The sequence below is a fragment of the Vicia villosa genome, linkage group LG2 (assembly GCF_029867415.1).
Source record: "Vicia villosa cultivar HV-30 ecotype Madison, WI linkage group LG2, Vvil1.0, whole genome shotgun sequence".
In the NCBI taxonomy this organism is placed as follows: Eukaryota; Viridiplantae; Streptophyta; class Magnoliopsida; order Fabales; family Fabaceae; genus Vicia; species Vicia villosa.
The window spans coordinates 165,170,893-165,190,552 of record NC_081181.1 but is presented as its reverse complement, the minus strand read 5'-3'; the positions used below and the strand labels follow the sequence as shown (position 1 = coordinate 165,190,552).

The window sequence follows — 19,660 nt, the reverse complement described above, 5'->3', positions numbered from 1 at the left end:
TACGGAGTAAGGATCCATGCAAAAACCCATGCAATGCTCAAAATTCAGTGGGTGCAAAAATGAAAAAGCATGAATTATTGGTATGTTAACATAGTTGTTTTGCAACAACACACAGTCATGATACAATATGCAAAGTATTTTCCGGATTAAGGTTTCTGTTACTAATGACCTAATTTATGGTTGATGTTGTTCACCTTTCTGTTACTAATTATCTAATTTATGGTTTTCTTGTTGTTGTTGTTTATGCTTTTGTTACTAATGACCTGATTTATCAGAAAACAAATTATTCATTTATAGAAAAAAGAAACTTCTCATCTGAAATATTTGTAGTGAGTAAATTGCTAACTGAATGATGCAAAATGCTAAGATTTAATTTAATATTATACACAAGCAATACAATAATTCATTACACTACAAAAGTACATTATGAAACTCGACATTTGATTCATTCCAACACCAAAACAGACAACATCAAAACAAACTACATACCAACTACTTAACAAAACATCAAAGAAAATTACTTTCCATCTTCAACCAAGTTTAATTATACGCCTAAAATTATTCGTATTACATCATAAAACGAACAAACATTCTTGTAGGAGGATCTGCCACAGTGCACTCAAGAACATCACCAGCCCTCAGACGAGTTGCTTTAACATACTCATACCAACCTAAGCAAAGATATCTCTCCCCTGGCCTCCTACCAGTCTTCAACACACATGGGTAAACAGCATCGGTATGAACATCGACAATGTCTATCTCAGTTTGCAACGGCAATAACCAGTTGTCAGCAACATTAGATGGAAAGTGCTGCATTTTAAATATGTTTCATAGCACAAAATCATTATCAATACATGCTTCAACATAACATACCAACATGTCGATTAAAATAACCGGTCCAGATTACTTACGAAAACATTTTTTCCTCTTACACAAGCAGCAGTGACACGATAATTGAATGAAATGCCATTTTCTTCGACCATGGGATCACCAAAATTTTCATCCATCTCTTCTTCACCTTCATCACTTTCAATGTCACTGAGATCGACATTCTGTTCAACCTCATCGTAAACGTAATTACCTAAATACTCAGCCCATTGTTCATCCATCCTTCAAAAAGATAAACATGCAACTATTAAAATTACAAAGCAAACAATGAAATTATATGTAAACGCAAATATGTAAGCAAATGATAAACATAATTACGTATCACTTGAAGTCACTGAGTGGGATTCACCACTGGACATTTCTCAAGAGCAATAACACTCAACAATTCACTTTTAAAACAAGATTTTTTTCCTTATGTTATTTTTTCCTCTCTTGGTAGTAATACTACTATATATATTGGAAAAAATATATAGGTATAGTTACACCTAACCTAAACCTCATTCAATGGCATTAACTCTAAGTGAAAAAAAATATTAATGCATGATGGTAATATAACCACTACTGCACTCATAGAATTAGGTGACTGACAGTAGAACTATTAAACTGTATCAGTGTTGATTTGACTCCACTGAACTTACAAACTATATGCTAGGACACAAAAAAACTATATAGATGCATGTATTCTAACCTAAACCTTGTCATACCAATAAAAATCACCTCCAAATCCATGCCTGGTCAAATTACAGCTACTTCTTTGCTCGTTCAAGTACCACCATTGTTCATCGGTCGTTGTAGCCTACCGAAACACGAACCCGAATTTTCTGCAACTGTCGTTGGATATAATGGGATTACCGGTTGTAAGTGCATTGGATGCTGCACCGGTTGTACCACTGGCAACACGGGGTGCAATCCATACACTGCAGGCATGGGTATGCTTGTGCTTCCAACTTCCGCGCGAGAAGTCGCCGTCACATTAGCGCCACGAGAGTTCGGTGGTTCCGTACATTTATTTTGCACACTACTTCCCCCAATGCGACCTCTTTTTCCATTCTTGTTCTGTTTTAACAAACAAATTATTCTTTTAATACAGATAATAACACGTTATAATTAATACAACATATCAGTGCTTGTATTAAAAAAAACATAATACCTTCACAACTTGGCTGAATGAATCAGTTACTGGCCGCGACGTCATAACAACATTTTGTTCAGATGGCGCGTTTTCCGCAACCTGCAAATTATACAACAGAAACTACTATGTTTATCAAAAGAGCAACAGATTGACTCAAACGAACAGAATATAGCTTTTGAAATTACCAAACAACTCCTTGCATTATGAGTTCTACTATTGCATTTAGAACATCGCCTAATAGCTTTTATGTCATTCTTTTTTTTCTTTGGAGCACCTTTGCTACTCACAATATTTGGATCACCTACGGCTGAGTTCGATGCCAAAATAGGATCGTCCGTACTGCAATACTTTTTTTGTAACATCAGAATATCACCCATTATGTCCCCATAAACACCTTCCTTTTTTGAAGCTTCTCTGCAAAAAACAGTAAATGCAGAACAATATGCACCAAACTGAGCTAGCTCAATCATATTAGGATCATCAGAACCATTACAATTCATGTTCAAGTATTGAATTTTTGCATCCTTCGTCCACCTCGACAAAATCAAACCGGTGGGAATGAGACTAACATGTTCTTCCTTCATGACACCAAACATATGAGAACATGGAATCCCACGAGAATCCCATAACCTACACTCGCATTGAAGTGTTTCACCATCATACACAACCTCTACGTCATAGTTATCATAACAATATTTTGTAAATCGATAAGTCTTAAATCCGTTGTGAAATAACCTTTCCTTAACAATCAATGATCCAGCCTTCACTATTTCATCTCTGACTTCCTTGAAAATCTCCGTGGTATAAACTTTCGCAGCATGGCTCTCAAGGGCACGCAGTTGAGTAGTCATCACAGGTTCTGAAAACATTGATTTAAAATCGGCAATCAGTTCATTGTTTCTATAACATCTCATAGCCTGATCAAAATTGTGCATAAATTCAAAAATGCAGCCTTTCTTCCTGACATAACTCTTGATGATTGCATTGACGGCTTCACATTGAGACGTAGTTCTTATACGTGCAAAAAACTTCTCACGTAGATATGCAGTTGCCCATAGTGACCTGTTCTCGTACGTTTTTTGAACCCAAGGATTTCCTTCAAGTCCGTTTTCTTTAATTGTTTTTGACCAAAACTCTTCAAATTGATCCTTTGTAAAATTAGAGTACATGGCTTTTTGAAAATCTTTCAAAAATTCCGAGTTCTTTACATTCTCAGTCGCATTCTTGTTCAAATGCCAAGCGCATAAACGATGTGTCGCATCCGGAAACACCTGTTTTATAGATTCCCTCATCGCCCCATCTCCATCTGTTACAACCGCTTCTGGGTATTTATTTTCCATGCACTCTAAAAAACACTCCAACAACCACTTATACGTTTCTGTCGTTTCATCTGACACCAATGCAGCACCAAAAATAACTGTCTGAGAGTGGTGGTTACACCCTGAAAATATAACCAATGGGTAGTTGTATTTGTTCTTCTTGTAAGTCGTGTCGAACGCAATTACATCGCCAAAACAAAAATAGTCAGATCTACTGCTTCCATCATCCCAAAAAAGGGACTTCATTCGTCCATCCGTGCCTACGGCATATTTACCATATAACATGGGATCAGTAGATGACTTCACATTTAGATAATTTATAGCAGCGGCAACGTCACCATCTTTAATAGTAGCACGCATTTTACTATCAAAATAATTGTACAGATCCTTCTTTGTAAACCCAACACGATCGTGTCCACCCTTCTGAGCAACCATGTACCCCATTATATGACAAGTTCTAATTTCATTTGACTGTAGACCGTCAATCTGAGCTCTATCTGCTGCAGTAATCTCACGATAAATAGGGTGTAAGTGGATAAACCTAGATGGTGTTAATTCATGGTTGTGAGCCTCTTCAAAACATGACACTACATAACTACCCTTCTGGGGGTTGTAATGCACACGAAGCCTAGCGGGACAATTAGTGCGGGTCGTAGGTCTGTGTTCTCTTTTTCTATCAAGCCTCCTTAAGTGTTTTGTATCTCTTAGACCGCGTTTATTGCATACAAACTGCCTCATTATAATTGTTTGTCCACCCCCAGTCGATCTTCTCCTAACATCACTTTTCCTAATGGCAAACCCTTTACATTTAGCATACTTGAAATAAAACAAATTAGCTTCATCAACTGTACCGAATTCCATAGCACGAATTTCATCAGCAGTAAGGGCATCAATTTTCAGTATTCTATCACCTACAACTGCATCAAATTCATGGAATTTTTCATTGTGACTATCACCATCGCCATCGCCATCACTTGAACTTTGGTACGCACTGGACACCGAATTACTGTCATTCTCCGATTCAGAATCAGATGTTCCACTGTCACGGTATCGATAGTAGTTGGAATCATAATGGTCGGTGTTTTCCATGGTACACCTGAATTAACACATTTGTTAACACACCAAAAATCAACACAAATCACAGTACATAATTTCCTATTCAAATCAAAGGTACTTAACATAATTGAAATTTCCAAATCATCAAATAGGGAACCCATGTACAGAAAACAATTTCAAGCATCAATCACAATTCCTTATTCCCTTATTAAATCAATCGACCTGATTCAACGGTACCCACCAAAAGTGAAATTTCGTAATCATTAAATATAAAACCCATGTAAACAAAACAGATTCCCAATCCTAAACCCTAATTTTTAATAAAACAGATTCCCAATTCTAAACCCTAATTCCCAATTTGAAATCAGTAAATCTTAACTATTCAAACAAATATAACAACCATTTTCTCATTTACCTTTGCAGCAGCGTGCTCAATACGAACACAAACAGATTTGTGGTCCTGTTACGTTTGACGAACCTGTGAATGGGACGATTACTGTTGTGTTGAGTTTGCAGTGTTGGGAAAAAATGCTAAGATGAGACGATAACTGTTGTGTTGAGTTTGTAGTTGGGAAAAAAATGCCAAGATGAGATGATGAAGAATTTTTATTTTCAACGTCTGTTCACGATGATGAAGTGAGGGAGATGGAGATGAGTTGATTAATTTGTTGAGTTGATTAATTTGTTTTAATTTAATTGATTTTGTTTATAAACATTACATTTTAAAAATAATATTAATATGTTAGGGACTAAGTTGCAATATACAAACTATAAAATTACCACAGTAAGTGACAATAAGGGTCATTTAATGCTCCAGTCCTATGTGGCACTATTAGGGCTTAGGGCTTAATTCTGATTGGTCAGACAGTGACTTCACCACTGAAGTCAAATTGGCAACTGCACCATAGAATTTCTCTATTCTTAATTTGTGTGAAATGGTGTGCTCAGCCACTCATTATAGCGAGAATATATTTTTTTCGAACCATGGGTATATTAAAAGTTATAGGAGGAAGTTGAATAATTTGATATTAAAGTTTGAAAACTTGATTATTTGGGAAAAAATTTCTAAACTTTAAAATAAAATAGAAAAGAGAATACATGTAAATAAAATAGAAAGGAGAATGCATGTAGACACATGACATATGAGAGGAAAGGATGTGTCCAAGAAAGCTCCAAACCCAATATATGATAACAATAATACTATTACACATAAAATGAACAGAACCCTCACTCCCCCACCTCTCCCTTATTCTCTCTCTCTCACTCTTCTCTTTCTCTCTCTTCCTCTCTCTCTGTGCTGTCTGTCTCTCAACCTAAAAATCGCTGTCTGTACCTATCATCATATCAGTACCATCCCCTCTTTCTGAATTCTCTGTCACCATGAGAGTGAGAGCCAAACTCCTCTCATCCAAAAATCCTCTTAAATCTATCAATGAATAAATAAATCTATTCCTCAATATACTCTCCTCTACTAGTGAGAGATATATACATATATAGATATAAGAGAAAGAAAAACAACCTTTAAAGCTATCTATATTTTTATAGCTATAGCTTTGCATGAATGTTTCTATCATCACTTCTACCAATAATATACCATACCCTCTTTTTCTTCAACTTCTACCATGGATTTTCCACCTTCTCACACTTTCATCTTTCAAACTCATGAAGATCATCACCATGATCAACTTCATTCATCTTCAACTTCTCTCAACTCTTTCCCTTCCTTTCCACCTCATCAACACTTTCAAGGTCACACTCAAAATCATGGTTTTAAATTGCAGTTACAGTCGCAGACAAAGGACTTCAAAATCCTTTATATTGCAACCAGTATCGCAATTTTAAACCATGACTTTAACATCTTCTCTATTCTTTTATATATGAATTTTTTTCTAAACAAAGTTGATGGTTATGTTAGTATTTAGGGTTTGAATTCTAAAGTCCAAAAATAAAATTTTTATACATGTTTTTATGTTTATTTTTTGTAGGTGGTGGTAGTAATGGTGGTGCATCTTTCATGATGAAGAGATCCATGTCATTTTCAGGCATAGAGAACAATCACAATCACAATCACAACCACAACCACATCAACAAGTGTGATGAATTGATGCATGGTGATGAAGATCAATTATCAGATGATGAAGGTTACTCACAACTTGGTGAAAAGAAGAAAAGATTGAGTTTAGAACAAGTGAAAGCACTTGAGAAGAGTTTTGAGATTGGAAACAAACTTGAACCTGAGAGAAAAATGCAATTAGCAAAAGCTTTGGGATTGCAACCTAGACAAGTAGCTATATGGTTTCAAAATAGAAGAGCAAGGTGGAAAACAAAGCAACTTGAGAAAGAATATGAAGTTCTTAAGAAGCAATTTGAATCTCTTAAAGCTGATAATGATGCTCTTAAGACTCAAAACCACAAATTACATGCAGAGGTAATTACTAATTAATTATTAATTAATGATGTTAATAATAGTACTAATCATATTTAATTAGTTAATTAAATCTTTAATTTTTCAATACTTTCTTTTTCTTGATTAGACTATTGAGTGATTGGTTTTGAAAAAAAGAAGAAGTTTGATTAAGATGGATGTTGGAGGTTAATTCAATTAATTTGATATGTCTTAATCTTGATTCAAAATATAATCTTTAAATAGGTAAAATGTTTTCAATGTTCATGAAAAAGATAGATTGTGACTTGACTACAATATCCAAATTTGTATTATTAAAGATGATTCATATATTGGAAATAAAAGAAAAGAAAGTTTTCTCATTTTGGTTTATTTATTATTTATTTATTTATTTTTCTCCTAAATTTTATTTCTTTCATCTTGATATGGACTTTGATTGATGTGTTTTTGTGAATGGAGTACATCAATGAAAAACAAGTTTTCCAACCATTAAAAGTTTTAATTATTTGGTCATTTTAATGCTCTTCCATGTCTCTAATAATGTATAATTGACATAGATTTTCTTGAAGAGAAAACATTAACTTTTTTAAAATTTGATTTTTTTATGCTAAAATTATTTTATTTTTTAAAATTGTATAATTAATGTAATATTGTAAAATTATTTATTAATGAGATCTTAATTATTTATTTCTTAAATAATTAATGTATTTTAAAATTGAATAATTAATGTATCCGTATATTAGTTGTATTGTAAATTAAAAAAAAGTGTTTTATAATATAGAAACAGAAGGAGTAGTTATTAATGAAACCTTTATTAATAATAATTTACTATTTTATTATTTATTTTTAGATGACCTTTTTCTTTTGTATTTTTTTTTTTAAGTTTTGGTGCTTCTGGCACATTTACTTAAAAAATTAAGTTTCATTAATTTAGTTAGGATTCCACATGGTCTTTAAGACTTTTTAAAGTAATTGATTTTGTCATTAACTTTCTGCTACCTTGATTGTTAGTTGATCATTCATAGGAATAGTCAGTGTGTCAGAATCCAGAACTGCAAATTAATAGTGATATGTTTTATTTTTCTTTTTCTATTGAGTACTGTTTTATATAACTATTCCATGTTGCTATGATAAAGACAAGCTAGCTTTTTATCATCTGATTATTACTTAGTTGTCCACATGGTTGCATATGAAGCTCTAATCAAATCAATATCTATATTACCTGTGAGATCTATCAAAATCCATATACATACATTACATTATACATAACATCAAGGTTGGTTTGCTATCCCTAAAACATTTTGCAATTTTGGTCGGTATAGATGCCTCATTAATTAAATTATTTATATTAATTATCTTGGTGGTTTGCATTTTTGTGATTTATTCTAAAAACTGTGTCAATAACACTACGTTAATGGAGTTTTGCTTTTGTAATTAAGAATGACAAAACATAATTATTTTTTCGAGCATGTCTGTTTTGTCTGTATTTTATTTTTTATAGAACAGACCAAAACTTTAATGTTGAAGCCTCTAATATGTCTTACATGCTCCGTCCTATTTTATTTAGCTTTTGCAACATTGACATTAACTAGAATTTTTATAATTTTTAGTCTTTAGAGATGCAAGGTGCACATGCCCGTCCTGCACAACCCTCATTTTTCTTGTAAGAAGCGTCAAAATTTTAAACTTGCATCCTAATCTATACCTGTTCCGTCCCATTTTTTCTGGGCTTTTATGAGGAGGGTCTAAAGAGGACATACATTCCTGTTAGCTACCCCTAATTATAACAGTGTGATTCTTTTTTAGTATAAAAACGGTGAAAAAATTATCGGCATTTTTTTTTATACTATTTTGTCGCAACTGTTTTTTCCATTGACAATGTTGCATACCATGTCTAAATAATATCTACATATGAAGATCTTACTATTATGTTATTTGCAGTTAAAAACTCTAAAGAAAAGGGATTGCTTTGAAAATGGAAAAGCTAGTCTCAAGAAAGAAAATGAAGGTTCATGGAGCAATGGAAGTGATAACAGTTCAGATATGAATCTAGATCTTTCTAGAACACCAATGATGAGCAGTCCTGTTTCTTCACAAAATGGTAAAAGTTTTGTACAAACTTCCCTTAAGCCTTCAAGCATGACACAGCTCCTTCAAGGCTCAACAAGATCTGATCTTCAAGATGAAAGCTTTTGCAACATGTTTCACAACATTGATGAGCAACAGAGTTTATGGCCATGGCCTGATCAGCAGCAGCACCATTTCCATTAAAAAAAAAGTATTTTTATCGGAAGCAGAACTGATTTTAAATGCCGAATTAAAAAAGGTTAAACTACGTTGCTGTGAACATTACTGAAAATTTGGAATCCTTCTGAAGTTCTCTACATTCACGTAGTCGGGACATTAATGTCTACTGTTAAATCTAAATTATAATGTAGTATTTTTAATTATAAAATAAAAATTTATATTTTTGTTAAATTATCTGATTTTATTCGAACTATCGTTGATGTACTGATTACGAGAATGGAGTATCTGAATTCGGAATATTTTAGTGTTAAAATGAGGAGAAAGTTCAACTTTTTTTTGTCAATTTTTTTCTTTTCTTTTTTCCAATTTATGTTGGTGTAGATTGGTGTATAAAGTTGAGACAAATCTACTTGAGTCATGAAGAGGTGATGAACTTTTGAGTAGTGCAACTTCTTTTAATTCCAATAAACTTTATTTTATTTTTTCAAAATATATATTAATTTAAGTTTGGTTGAAATATAAAATATTTTTAAATCATACAATTATTATTTATGTCCCTCTATAGTGGATTTCCAGCTCGGTCACATATACTATGGTCCACATAATAAAAATTGGATTCTCTGTTTTCATTCTTTTAAGTGCATATTTTATATAATGTTGGTGCATTGGAATCATATCATATCATGGAAAATTGCATGGAAAAAAAGTAATTTTTTGAAGAAAGTTCATATAACTTTAGGTATGTCATTTTATAGGTTGAAAGAAAGAGCCAAATATAGCTAGCTTAGAATTTAAAGTGGTGGGGTTTGAAGTAGTAGGATTTGAGCACACAAACCAAGAAGAGCATTTTAAAATATTCACAAGTTAGTAATAATATAATGAATGAATAGGCAAATTGTTTTCCAAAAGTGCAAGAATAGAATTTTTTTTCTTTTCTTAATAATAGTAACTATTTGAAACTCATAACATGAAGTAATATATTTTTAATTCTGAATGACGTTATATTTAACAATATCGACTTCTGATAATTGAATTAGGAATATTTGCGGGTGAATAATTAAAAAATTTAATAAAAAAGTATTTGATCTCAAATTAATGAAGGAGGTTGATAACTACATATTATTGTATAGAATAGAAATGAGTAATAGTAGTGATGCAGAAATTGATGGAAACTTTTGCCATTTTTTATCTGACAAGAGAAACTACTTGACTCTGTATCTTGAAGAAGATCCATGTGATTCTACTGCCAAAGAAAATGCCTATCTTGAAGAAGATCCATGTGATTCTACTGCCAAAGAAAATGCCTCTCTTTCTCTCTCTTAGCTATGCTTTGCATTCTAAAGCTCTTTCAAAAAAAGTTGATGTAGAATATGTTTGCTTAAAATAGTATATTATATTCGTTATTGTTTGAATTAATTGTTTTGTTGATAATTATTTTTTCTTAAATGTAAATATGTGAAAAATTATACCATCATAGAAGGTAACAAGCAACAAATTACACAACTAATTCTTTTAGATGATAAAATTAATTATTTCAAAAATTACACTAATAAATTTAGAAGACACAACATTGCATGTGCCATCCTTTGAACTCTTTGTAAATGATCAATTGATTTTGATGATAGGAATTTAAAAGTCATGTCAATAGCAAATGATGTCAATTTATGTTGATTGCCAAAACATGTTATTTTATGTTCAACCATTTAGCTTTAACCAACTTTGATGGTTGTCTGTTCCACATTAAAATATTAAGTCTTCAATCACACAGTTGGAGAAACCACAACCAAGTCCGGTCACATATATTTTCTTCCAATTAACCCACATGTAACCAAAATATATGTTTTCCTAAGTGTCGATTTTCCTCCCGTGGGTCAATCAAGAAGTTCACATGTCTTTTTCTTCACATATACTCTCTTCTGCCTAAATATATAAACAGGAGATCCCTAACAAATTTAAGTTGGTATTCGAAACTTGAAAGTTCTCAAGAGTGAACACTATGTTCCCCAAAGGTATCCAACATCCCTTATAACAATCATGACAAACATCATTTATAGGAAATAATGGAATCATAAGGAAATAGCGCAATAATCTATTGGTGACATATGCTGACCTAACTCATAAACAAGAATAGTTAGAAGAAAATCTTAAGCATGTGCTTCTTGTAGACACCTAAAAATGACTTTTGTCTTATGGTACGGAAAATTTTATGTCCATGATTTCTGAATATTTTTACAAAAAAAAAGACACTCCCCAAAATATGTCAGGCTTGAGAAAACTATTTATTTCCTAATAAATTGCCAAGGTGAAAAGTTAGAATCATAAGGCTAAGACCATCCAAAGCAATTTCAAAATTAAAGTTCATACTACATACTCTAATGTTTCTTAATATATGATCGCATCACACTCAAAATTGAGCCATGGAATCTACAAAAATAAACAAGAAAACCTCTCTTCTTCCAATTATAAACCCAACATCACCTTTGATAGGTAAAGAATCTACCCTTGAAGGACCCCTAATGAAATACCTTCACAAACTAAAATATTTTAATCTCCCCTTGTAACTCTTTATACGACCAAATAATTGACTCCTCCATATGAATTGGTTGACACGTCTTTAGGAAAAATATTTTATTTTTATCACACGAATGCCGAAAGATCTTATACTTATGACTATACAATTCAAGACTCAATCCTGGACCCATATCTCAAATGATTTCAAGAGCTTTGGCCACTTCCTATGAATTCCCTACTACAGTCTCGTCATTAAGATACCAAACTTGAGAAAAAAAACTTGCAATTTCTCTAATCTTATGAATAAGAGAGTATAATACAAGAGAAAAAATAAAGCCCCAACATGTCTCTTTGTTGCACTCTGGTGGTTGACATGATATATTCATCCCTAAGATACAACTTTGATGTCTGTCCATTAAGAAACTGAATCCACAAATAAATAGATGAGCATCTCACTCTCATTAGGCGTAATAATACTGATCGTCTTACCATGTTAGAATATTTTGAGAAAACTATTGAGATTATAGAAAAATAAAAACATCTTCATGTCATTTGCTCAACACCTTATTAACACTATGAAAATGACATCAATATCATTTGATAATCTGACCCCAAATGAAAGTCAATGAGATATTATGTCACATATTTACTTACTCCTTTCATAAAAATATTGGGTATCAGACACTTCCAAATAGAACCCCAACTTTTCTTCCTTTTACGGCCATCTTCATTCTTATCTAGCCTTTTTAGTTTCATCTTCCAGCAATTTTACAAAAAAATGTAGCCAAATCCATACAAGATAAATATTTAGATTCATAAATTTCAGTGACTTTAGATTGCCTACTATAGTTTAAGCAACTCTGAAATTAGTTAACTAAAGCCACATTTTGAAATATTTTACCTAGATTCTTGAATGATTAACAAGAAGAATAAATTAATTTTCCATGTCTTGAATATTTTGTTAAGGCTTCATTCTCGACAGTTCATACTCATGTGACAATGTGTTCACTGTATCTCTTTTTTACCTCAGTTGTAGCTTCATGGGTAACTTTAAGGTTTCCCTAATTTTTTTGCAACATTAAAGTGAGAAACACAAAAATATCTCATGTGTGCCTAAATCAATATTAATGATAGTTTTAGCTTTCAAATTGTACTGCACCTTTTCTTTATCCTCTTTGTCCATATATTAATAAGTTTGATTTCCTTTACAACATTTACTTGATAAGTGGGAACAAATTGACCATTTTTAACAGAATCCCAAATTTCACAATCCATCCCATTTATAAAAATTGTCATCTTCTCTTTCCAATAAGCATGCCCATCTCTGTTAAAGGATTAGGGTATTTTTAATTAATCTTTTGAAGACATTCATACCTCTTATGACAATTAGTCTTATAACATGACATGCTCTGATACCACTAGTTGAAAAAGTGACTCCAAACACAATGAGGTAAATTGTGTGAGTTTTGGCTTTTAAAACATTTTGCACAAGATTGATTTTAATTTAATTAATTTTAAGAAAAGGGATAGAAGCAAAGATTTAGGAAACATAAAAATAAATGACATAAATAAAAGAGATAGAGTTAGATAGACCACACCATAGATTATACTAGTTCGGTCTTAAATCAAGTGACCTACTCTAGTCCCTAAGAGTTTCTTCTTGAGATTTCTAATATCAATAACTTGAGCTTTTACACAACTTCAGCCCAAAAACCTTCCTTATAACAATCTCTTTACAGGTTTAGCTTAATTGAAACCTCCAAGTCAATTACAAAAGCACAACATAACTAAGCCCTTGAATAAAAAATTAAGCACATCAACATAATTACACAACTATAAAAAAAATTCATTCTCTCAACATTGAGATTGTTTGTAGTGAATGAAACTGTTTTTAGAAGGATAATGATTGATATAAGAGAGTAGCTAGTTCATAAATTTTCTTCTTTAGAAGTGAGCCCAATTATTCTTTATATTAGATACATTTTAGCATAAAAGGCAGCAATCCATGGATTTGTCCTCTCTCTAATCGATTAGAAACAAAAAGTTAATCAATTAGATTAAATCAGAAAAGAAAATCTCAATTCAAGTTTAATTCTTAATTGATTAACTGACTTACTAATCGATTAGGGATCGACTTGGCCTTCCTAATTTGTTATAATTATTTCTTAATTGCTTAAGAACTTTCTAATATTGGTTCTTAGAAGAAATGAAAAATAGACAGTTTTGGTGTAAGTGTGCATCGCCTTACTACTTCAAGACTTACTCTTTCTTATGTTACTCAATAATGATCCAGACAATATAAAGCACATAATAAAGCACATGATCACAAGTGAGATTATATAAAATTCAATCCCTTCGATGTTCCTTTTAGAAATTGATTCACTTGCGCCAAACATTAGAACCTTCACATTTTTTATTTACTTCAATATTTTTCTTCTTTGATGATGCTCGTAATAGTTTTGATAGGATTCCTTTTTTCATCTTCAAAACCTTTTATACTTGTTAATCATAAAGAGTCACATATGTTTTTGTTAGCTAGGTATGGCTCTTTGGTGGATAGGTAATTTCTTGGAGGTCGTGTTGGGATTTAAAGAAACCTTCTCTGTGGTGGAGAGATATCTCACTACTAGAATCCTAGAGGGCTTATGCGACTAATTGGTTTGCCATTAGTATTATCTGAGTTATGGGTAACTGTCTTCACCCTCACTTTTTCTAGGATATGTGGGATGAAAGGGGATCGTTTATTGTGTCCTTTGAAATAATATTCATTATTTATGAGTAGAAAACTCATGTCATTTATGTTATGGGGTCTTGGAGTGAGAGTGTCTGTGTGTGAGATTTCAAGTGGAGACGCATGTTATTGTTTTAGTAGGAAGTTCATTTGGATCATTTGGTTGACTATCTTTCTAGCATGGTTTAACCAGGTAGGGAGGATGGGTGAGTGTGAGCTCTTGATAAGAAAGGTGAGTTCTTGTAAAGATATACCTATGAGCTTCTTATTAAGTGTCTTGTGTTAGAGAAGTGCAAGTATGATCAAGTGATTTAGATTTGAGCTCGTGGATTGATGAAGAGTGATCCTTCCAAAATGGTAGCGTTTTCTTGAAAGGTGTTTCAAGATAGAATCTCGTGTAAGAAAAATATTTTTAGGTGGTGTTGTTGATTTTGGAGCGTTTGGTTGTGCTATGTTTTTGATGAAGTTAAGTTAGTGGATAATTTTTTATAAGTGTCTTTCCATATGCTATTTGATTTAGAGTTTTAAGTTGGGTATAGAAAGTGGTGGCTATTCCCCAATCATTTAGTCATTTATGGATCATGTTCGAAATTTTTGAGGGCTTTACTTGGAGTAAGAAATTATTTTGTTGGAAAAGCTCTTTTCTGAATTTTGGTATGAACATTATTATTTGTCTTTTTAAAAGTGGTATTTATGTATCATCGCTTTTACGCTAATTGTAAGACACGTTCACCCTAGAGCGTTAATACTTGTATCATCCATAATGTTAATTTGCAATTCCTTGTGTCGAGGCAGGTAGTTAGTCGAACACAAGGTGTGTCGAAGTGTGTAACAGTTTGTTACACATAAGTTTGTTTTAAATTTAGATAGATTTTATTTAGATTTAAAATAGATTAGATTTGATTTAGTTCCAAAATAGGTATTTTGGGCTTTTATAGTTTTGGGCTTTGGCTTAGGGAGAAGGCTAACCTAAATCTATAAATAGGGAGTAACCCTCATTATTTGTAATCAAGTCAATAACTTGTATTCACAGAAGTTGCAGTTGCAAGTGAATAACAGAATTTCCACAGTTTGTGGGCAGAGAGAAACTCTGCAGAAAATACTTTCTTCTTCTCTTTAATTTCCGCAAACCCTAATCCTATTTTTGTTCTTATTTTTCTTCATTGTCATCTTTAACGATAAGGAATTACTCAAAGGTTTGAGAGTCTAATTCCAACATCTGGTATCAGAGCTCCGGTTAATCGATTCAAGGCAAGAAGAATGGCGATGGCAATGAATCATCCGAATGGGCATTTTCCAGCAACACTACCAATTCTGAAAGGAGATAACTATGAGAATTGGTGCAAGTAGATGAAGGTTGTATTCTGTTGTCAAGATCTTTGGGATCTTGTAAAAGAAGGGGTAGAACCGCTTGCAGAAGGTGCGAAGGAGGAAGAAAAGGCTGCTTATAAAGAATTGAAGAAGAAAGATTATAAAGCTCTCTTTATAATCCATCAATGTCTGAGTCCAGATAATTTTGAAAAGGTTAGTGATATAGAATCTTCAAAAGAAGCTTGGGAGATTCTTGAAAAATCTTTTGGAGGTGCAGAAAAAGTGAAAGAGGTGAGGTTACAAACTCACAAGAGAACATATGAATTGCTTCAGATGGAAGATAGCGAAAGCATAACTGATTTCTTCACTAGGATTACGAAACTAGTGAATCAAATCAAGATATGTGGAGAAGTATTAACAACAAGAGCTGTTGTCTCAAAGATTTTGAGATCTTTGGCCCCTAAGTTCGACCACATCGTGGTAGCCATAGAAGAGTCGAAGGACTTGTCAAAGTTAACAAAAGAAGAGCTTCAAGGGACGCTTGAATCTCATGAACAAAGAATGGCTGAAAGAGCTGCAGGCAAGTCGAAGAGCGATGTGGCTTTGCAGGCTCAGTCAGCAAACGAAAAGAAAGGTAAAGGAAGCTGGACTGGAAATAAAGGTAGAGGTGGCTACAACAATTCGACTAATCGAAATCAGCAAGAAGGAAATTGGTCAAATCAGAGAAAACCCTCATATCAAGGCAACCAGAGAGGTGGTGCTGCAGGTAGAGGAAGAGGTGGTGGTCGAAAGCCTGACAAGAGTCACATTCAATGTTTCAACTGTCAGAAGTATGGTCACTATTCGACAGTTTGTCCAGAAAAGAATAAAAGTCAAGAAAGTGATGCAAAGCTTGCAAAACAAGAAGAAGAAGAGATGTTGCTGATGGTCACAACAAAAGATGAAGATAAATTCAAGGACCAATGGTACTTGGATTCAGGATGCTCATCACATATGTCTGGAAGGAAATATTGGTTTGTCAACATAAAACCCTCAATAAAGAACATGGTGAAATTTGCAAATGACAATACTCTAGCAGCTGAAGGTATTGGTGATGTAATGATTACGAGGAAAGATGGAAAGAGGTCAGTAATTTCCAATGTGTTCTACATACCAGGCATGAAGAGCAACTTACTCAGCATTGGGCAGTTGGTCGAAAAGAACTACAAGGTTTCGATCGAAGATAAGATGATGAGAGTTGTCGATGCAAATGGGAGGTTAATCTTGAAGGCTCCTATGTCACAGAATAGAACCTTCAAGATCGAACTCAATGTGATGGAGCACGAGTGCCTTGCAACTGCAGCTAGCAGAGATGAATGGATATGGCAATATCGGCTAGGCCATCTCAACTTCAATGACATCAGAGAGTTGAAAAGAAAGAATATGGTTTCAGGACTGCCAGAAATCGACATTCCAAACGAGGTATGTGAGGAATGTGTGCAGGCGAAGCAGCACAAGAATAGCTTCAGCAAGGATGCAGGAAGTAAGTCGAAGGCTATTCTCGAAATCATATACTCTGAGGTATGTGGTCCTATCCAGGTGGATTCGAATGGAGGTAACAAATACTTTGTTACATTCATAGATGATTTGAGTCGAAAACTATGGACTTACCTGATCAAAAAGAAAAGTGAAGTGATCGAGGTATTTGCCAAGTTCAAATCTATGGTCGAAAGACAAAGTGGTCGAAAGCTCAAGGTTTTGAGAACTGATGGTGGTGGAGAATATGTGTCGAAAGACTTCGACATGTTATGTGAGAAAGAAGGGATTGTGCATGAGGTGGTGCCACCCTACACTCCACAGCAGAATGGAATTGCAGAAAGGAAGAATCGAACCATCATGAATATGGTAAGAAGTATGTTAAAAGGCAAGCATTTACCTAAAGAATTTTGGGGAGAAGCAGTGTCGACTGCAACATACATTCTAAATAGATGTCCGACAAAGAAGCTAGAAGGAATTACTCCAGAAGAATGTTGGTCTGGTGTGAAGCCTAGCTTGAGCCATCTGAAGGTATTTGGATCTATAGCACATAGACATGTGCCAGATCAGTTGAGAAGAAAACTTGATGACAAGTCGAGTCAAATGATACTTATAGGATATCATTCGACTGGAGGATACAAGTTGTTCGACCCAGTGAACAAGCAAGTAGTGATCAGCAGGGATGTGATCATAGATGAGTTTAAAGAATGGGATTGGACTGAAAATGTCAAGAAGGATTCAGTGAGAATTCTTTATGACGAACCAGCTACTGAAGTCGAAATAGAAGAAGTTCGACAAGAAGAAGTCAGAGGTGATGCAGGCTCAGGCAGACCTCAGAGAACAAGACACATGCCTGCAAGGTTGCAAGAATGTGTGATTACATCAGATGATGTAGTCAATGATGAAGGTGAGCTGGTACATTACGCTTTCTACGCAGATGTCGAACCTGTCAATGCAACTGAGGCATTGAAGGATTCGAAGTGGGTGAAAGCTATGAATGAAGAATTAAAGTCCATCGAAGACAACAATACTTGGTCACTTGTCGAATTGCCTCAAGGCAAGAAGGCAATTGATGTGAAGTGGGTATACAAGGTGAAGTGTAATCCCAAAGGTGAAGTGACTCGATACAAGGCAAGGCTTGTGGCAAAAGGATTTCTTCAGAAGGAAGGAATTGACTTTGATGAGGTCTTTGCACCTGTAGCTAGGATCGAAACGACCAGGTTGGTTGTTGGTCTGGCGAACATGAACAATTGGCACATGTGTCAGATGGACGTTAAATGTGCATTCCTGAATGGACCCTTAGACGAAGAAGTCTATGTTGCACAACCAGTTGGGTTTGTGAAACATGGCGAAGATAGAAAAGTGTACAGGCTGCATAAAGCCCTGTATGGGCTGAAGCAAGCTCCAAGAGCTTGGAATATAAAGATCGACAGTTTCCTAAGGGAGAAAGAATTTGTGAAGTGCACAACTGAACATGGGGTATATGTAAGAAGAAGCAAGAGTGAATTGCTTATACTATGTCTCTATGTCGATGACTTGTTGATAACAGGTAGCTGCAAGAAAGAAATCGAAGGCTTTAAAGGTGATCTCAGCAAGGAATTCGAAATGTCGGATTTGGGCGAAATTTCATACTTCCTTGGCATAGAATTCTACAAGAATAGTAGAGGCTTGATGATACATCAAAGAAGATATGCAAGTGAAATTCTCAAGAGATTTGAGATGGAAGAATGCAATTCGACTTCGACACCTGCTGAAACAAGATTGCAACTGTCGAAGAACCCAGATGAAGAGAATGTCGACCCAACCCAATACAGAAGACTCATTGGGTCATTGAGATACCTTTGTCACACAAGGCCTGACTTAGCATACAGTGTAGGTATGATAAGTAGATTTATGCAGAAGCCAAAGGTATCGCACCTAGCAGCGGCGAAGAGGATACTGAGGTATCTGAAAGGAACTCTCGACTATGGCATTCTGTTTCCTGCAGCTAATAAGGGAAAAGAATGCAAATTAGTGGGTTACACCGACTCGAGTTGGTGTAGTGATGCTGAGGATCGAAAATCCACAGCAGGATATGTGTTTATGCTATGTGGTGCACCAGTTGCTTGGAGTTCGAGAAAGGAACCAGTAGTGGCATTATCATCGTGCGAAGCAGAGTACATAGCTGCTTCTCTTTGTACATGTCAAGCAACATGGATGGTGAACTTGGTCGAAGAGATAACAGGTAAAGATCATGGAGCAATTACCATGAAGATCGACAACATGGCAGCTATCAATCTGGCGAAGAACCCGATAGCACATGGTCGAAGCAAGCACATCGAAATGAGGTTCCATTATCTTCGAGAGCAGGTAGCTAAAGGGAAGATGAATTTGGAACACTGCAGAACTGAGAATCAGATTGCAGATATCATGACGAAGGGAGTGCTGGTCGAAATATTCAGAAGACTAAGAGCTATGATGAATGTGGATAGCTTAGACACAATGAATTAGGTGGTGTGTTAATTTTTAATTCCTTGTGTCGAGGCAGGTTGTTACTCGAACACAAG

The 19,660-nt window shown here is 34.3% G+C and overlaps 3 protein-coding genes across 4 annotated transcripts; 1 reads left to right on the top strand and 2 right to left on the bottom strand.

Moving 5' to 3' along the window:
• Positions 1 to 427: 427 nt before the first annotated feature.
• On the bottom strand, positions 428 to 2,420 carry LOC131647323 (uncharacterized). 2 transcript variants are annotated; one of them, XM_058917226.1, is made up of 5 exons: positions 2,206 to 2,420; positions 2,039 to 2,119; positions 1,593 to 1,944; positions 912 to 1,110; positions 428 to 810 (listed from the first exon to the last, which is right to left on the bottom strand). In XM_058917226.1, the coding sequence occupies exons 1-3, from the start codon at positions 2,395 to 2,397 to the stop codon at positions 1,651 to 1,653; spliced, it is 567 nt and encodes a 188-aa protein (XP_058773209.1). In that variant the 5' UTR covers positions 2,398 to 2,420; the 3' UTR covers positions 428 to 810; positions 912 to 1,110; positions 1,593 to 1,650. The 2 variants fall into 2 exon arrangements, with proteins under 2 accessions (XP_058773209.1, XP_058773210.1); XM_058917227.1 differs by having other exon boundaries at positions 1,606 to 1,944.
• LOC131650540 (protein FAR1-RELATED SEQUENCE 5-like) lies at positions 2,397 to 5,073 on the bottom strand. Its single transcript, XM_058920245.1, has 3 exons — positions 4,811 to 5,073; positions 2,571 to 4,435; positions 2,397 to 2,434 (listed from the first exon to the last, which is right to left on the bottom strand). The coding sequence occupies exons 2-3, from the start codon at positions 4,426 to 4,428 to the stop codon at positions 2,397 to 2,399; spliced, it is 1,896 nt and encodes a 631-aa protein (XP_058776228.1). The 5' UTR covers positions 4,429 to 4,435; positions 4,811 to 5,073.
• A 546-nt stretch (positions 5,074 to 5,619) lies between these two features.
• LOC131652837 (homeobox-leucine zipper protein HAT7-like) lies at positions 5,620 to 9,277 on the top strand. Its single transcript, XM_058922815.1, has 3 exons — positions 5,620 to 6,144; positions 6,381 to 6,823; positions 8,741 to 9,277. The coding sequence occupies exons 1-3, from the start codon at positions 6,018 to 6,020 to the stop codon at positions 9,068 to 9,070; spliced, it is 900 nt and encodes a 299-aa protein (XP_058778798.1). The 5' UTR covers positions 5,620 to 6,017; the 3' UTR covers positions 9,071 to 9,277.
• The last annotated feature ends 10,383 nt before the right edge of the window (positions 9,278 to 19,660 follow it).

Coding starts and splice junctions, on each gene's coding strand:
- LOC131650540 (XM_058920245.1), bottom strand. CDS start 4,428: ATGGAAAACACCGACCATTATGATTCCAACTACTATCGATACCGTGAC. Junction 2,435..2,570: donor TGTTAGTCTCATTCCCACCG/GTTTGATTTTGT, acceptor TGTTTTTTGCAG/AGAAGCTTCAAAAAAGGAAG.
- LOC131647323 (XM_058917226.1), bottom strand. CDS start 2,397: ATGGGTGATATTCTGATGTTACAAAAAAAGTATTGCAGTACGGACGAT. Junction 2,120..2,205: donor ATAATGCAAGGAGTTGTTTG/GTAATTTCAAAA, acceptor TATAATTTGCAG/GTTGCGGAAAACGCGCCATC. Junction 1,945..2,038: donor CATTCAGCCAAGTTGTGAAG/GTATTATGTTTT, acceptor TTGTTAAAACAG/AACAAGAATGGAAAAAGAGG.
- LOC131652837 (XM_058922815.1), top strand. CDS start 6,018: ATGGATTTTCCACCTTCTCACACTTTCATCTTTCAAACTCATGAAGAT. Junction 6,145..6,380: donor ACCTCATCAACACTTTCAAG/GTCACACTCAAA, acceptor TATTTTTTGTAG/GTGGTGGTAGTAATGGTGGT. Junction 6,824..8,740: donor ACCACAAATTACATGCAGAG/GTAATTACTAAT, acceptor TGTTATTTGCAG/TTAAAAACTCTAAAGAAAAG.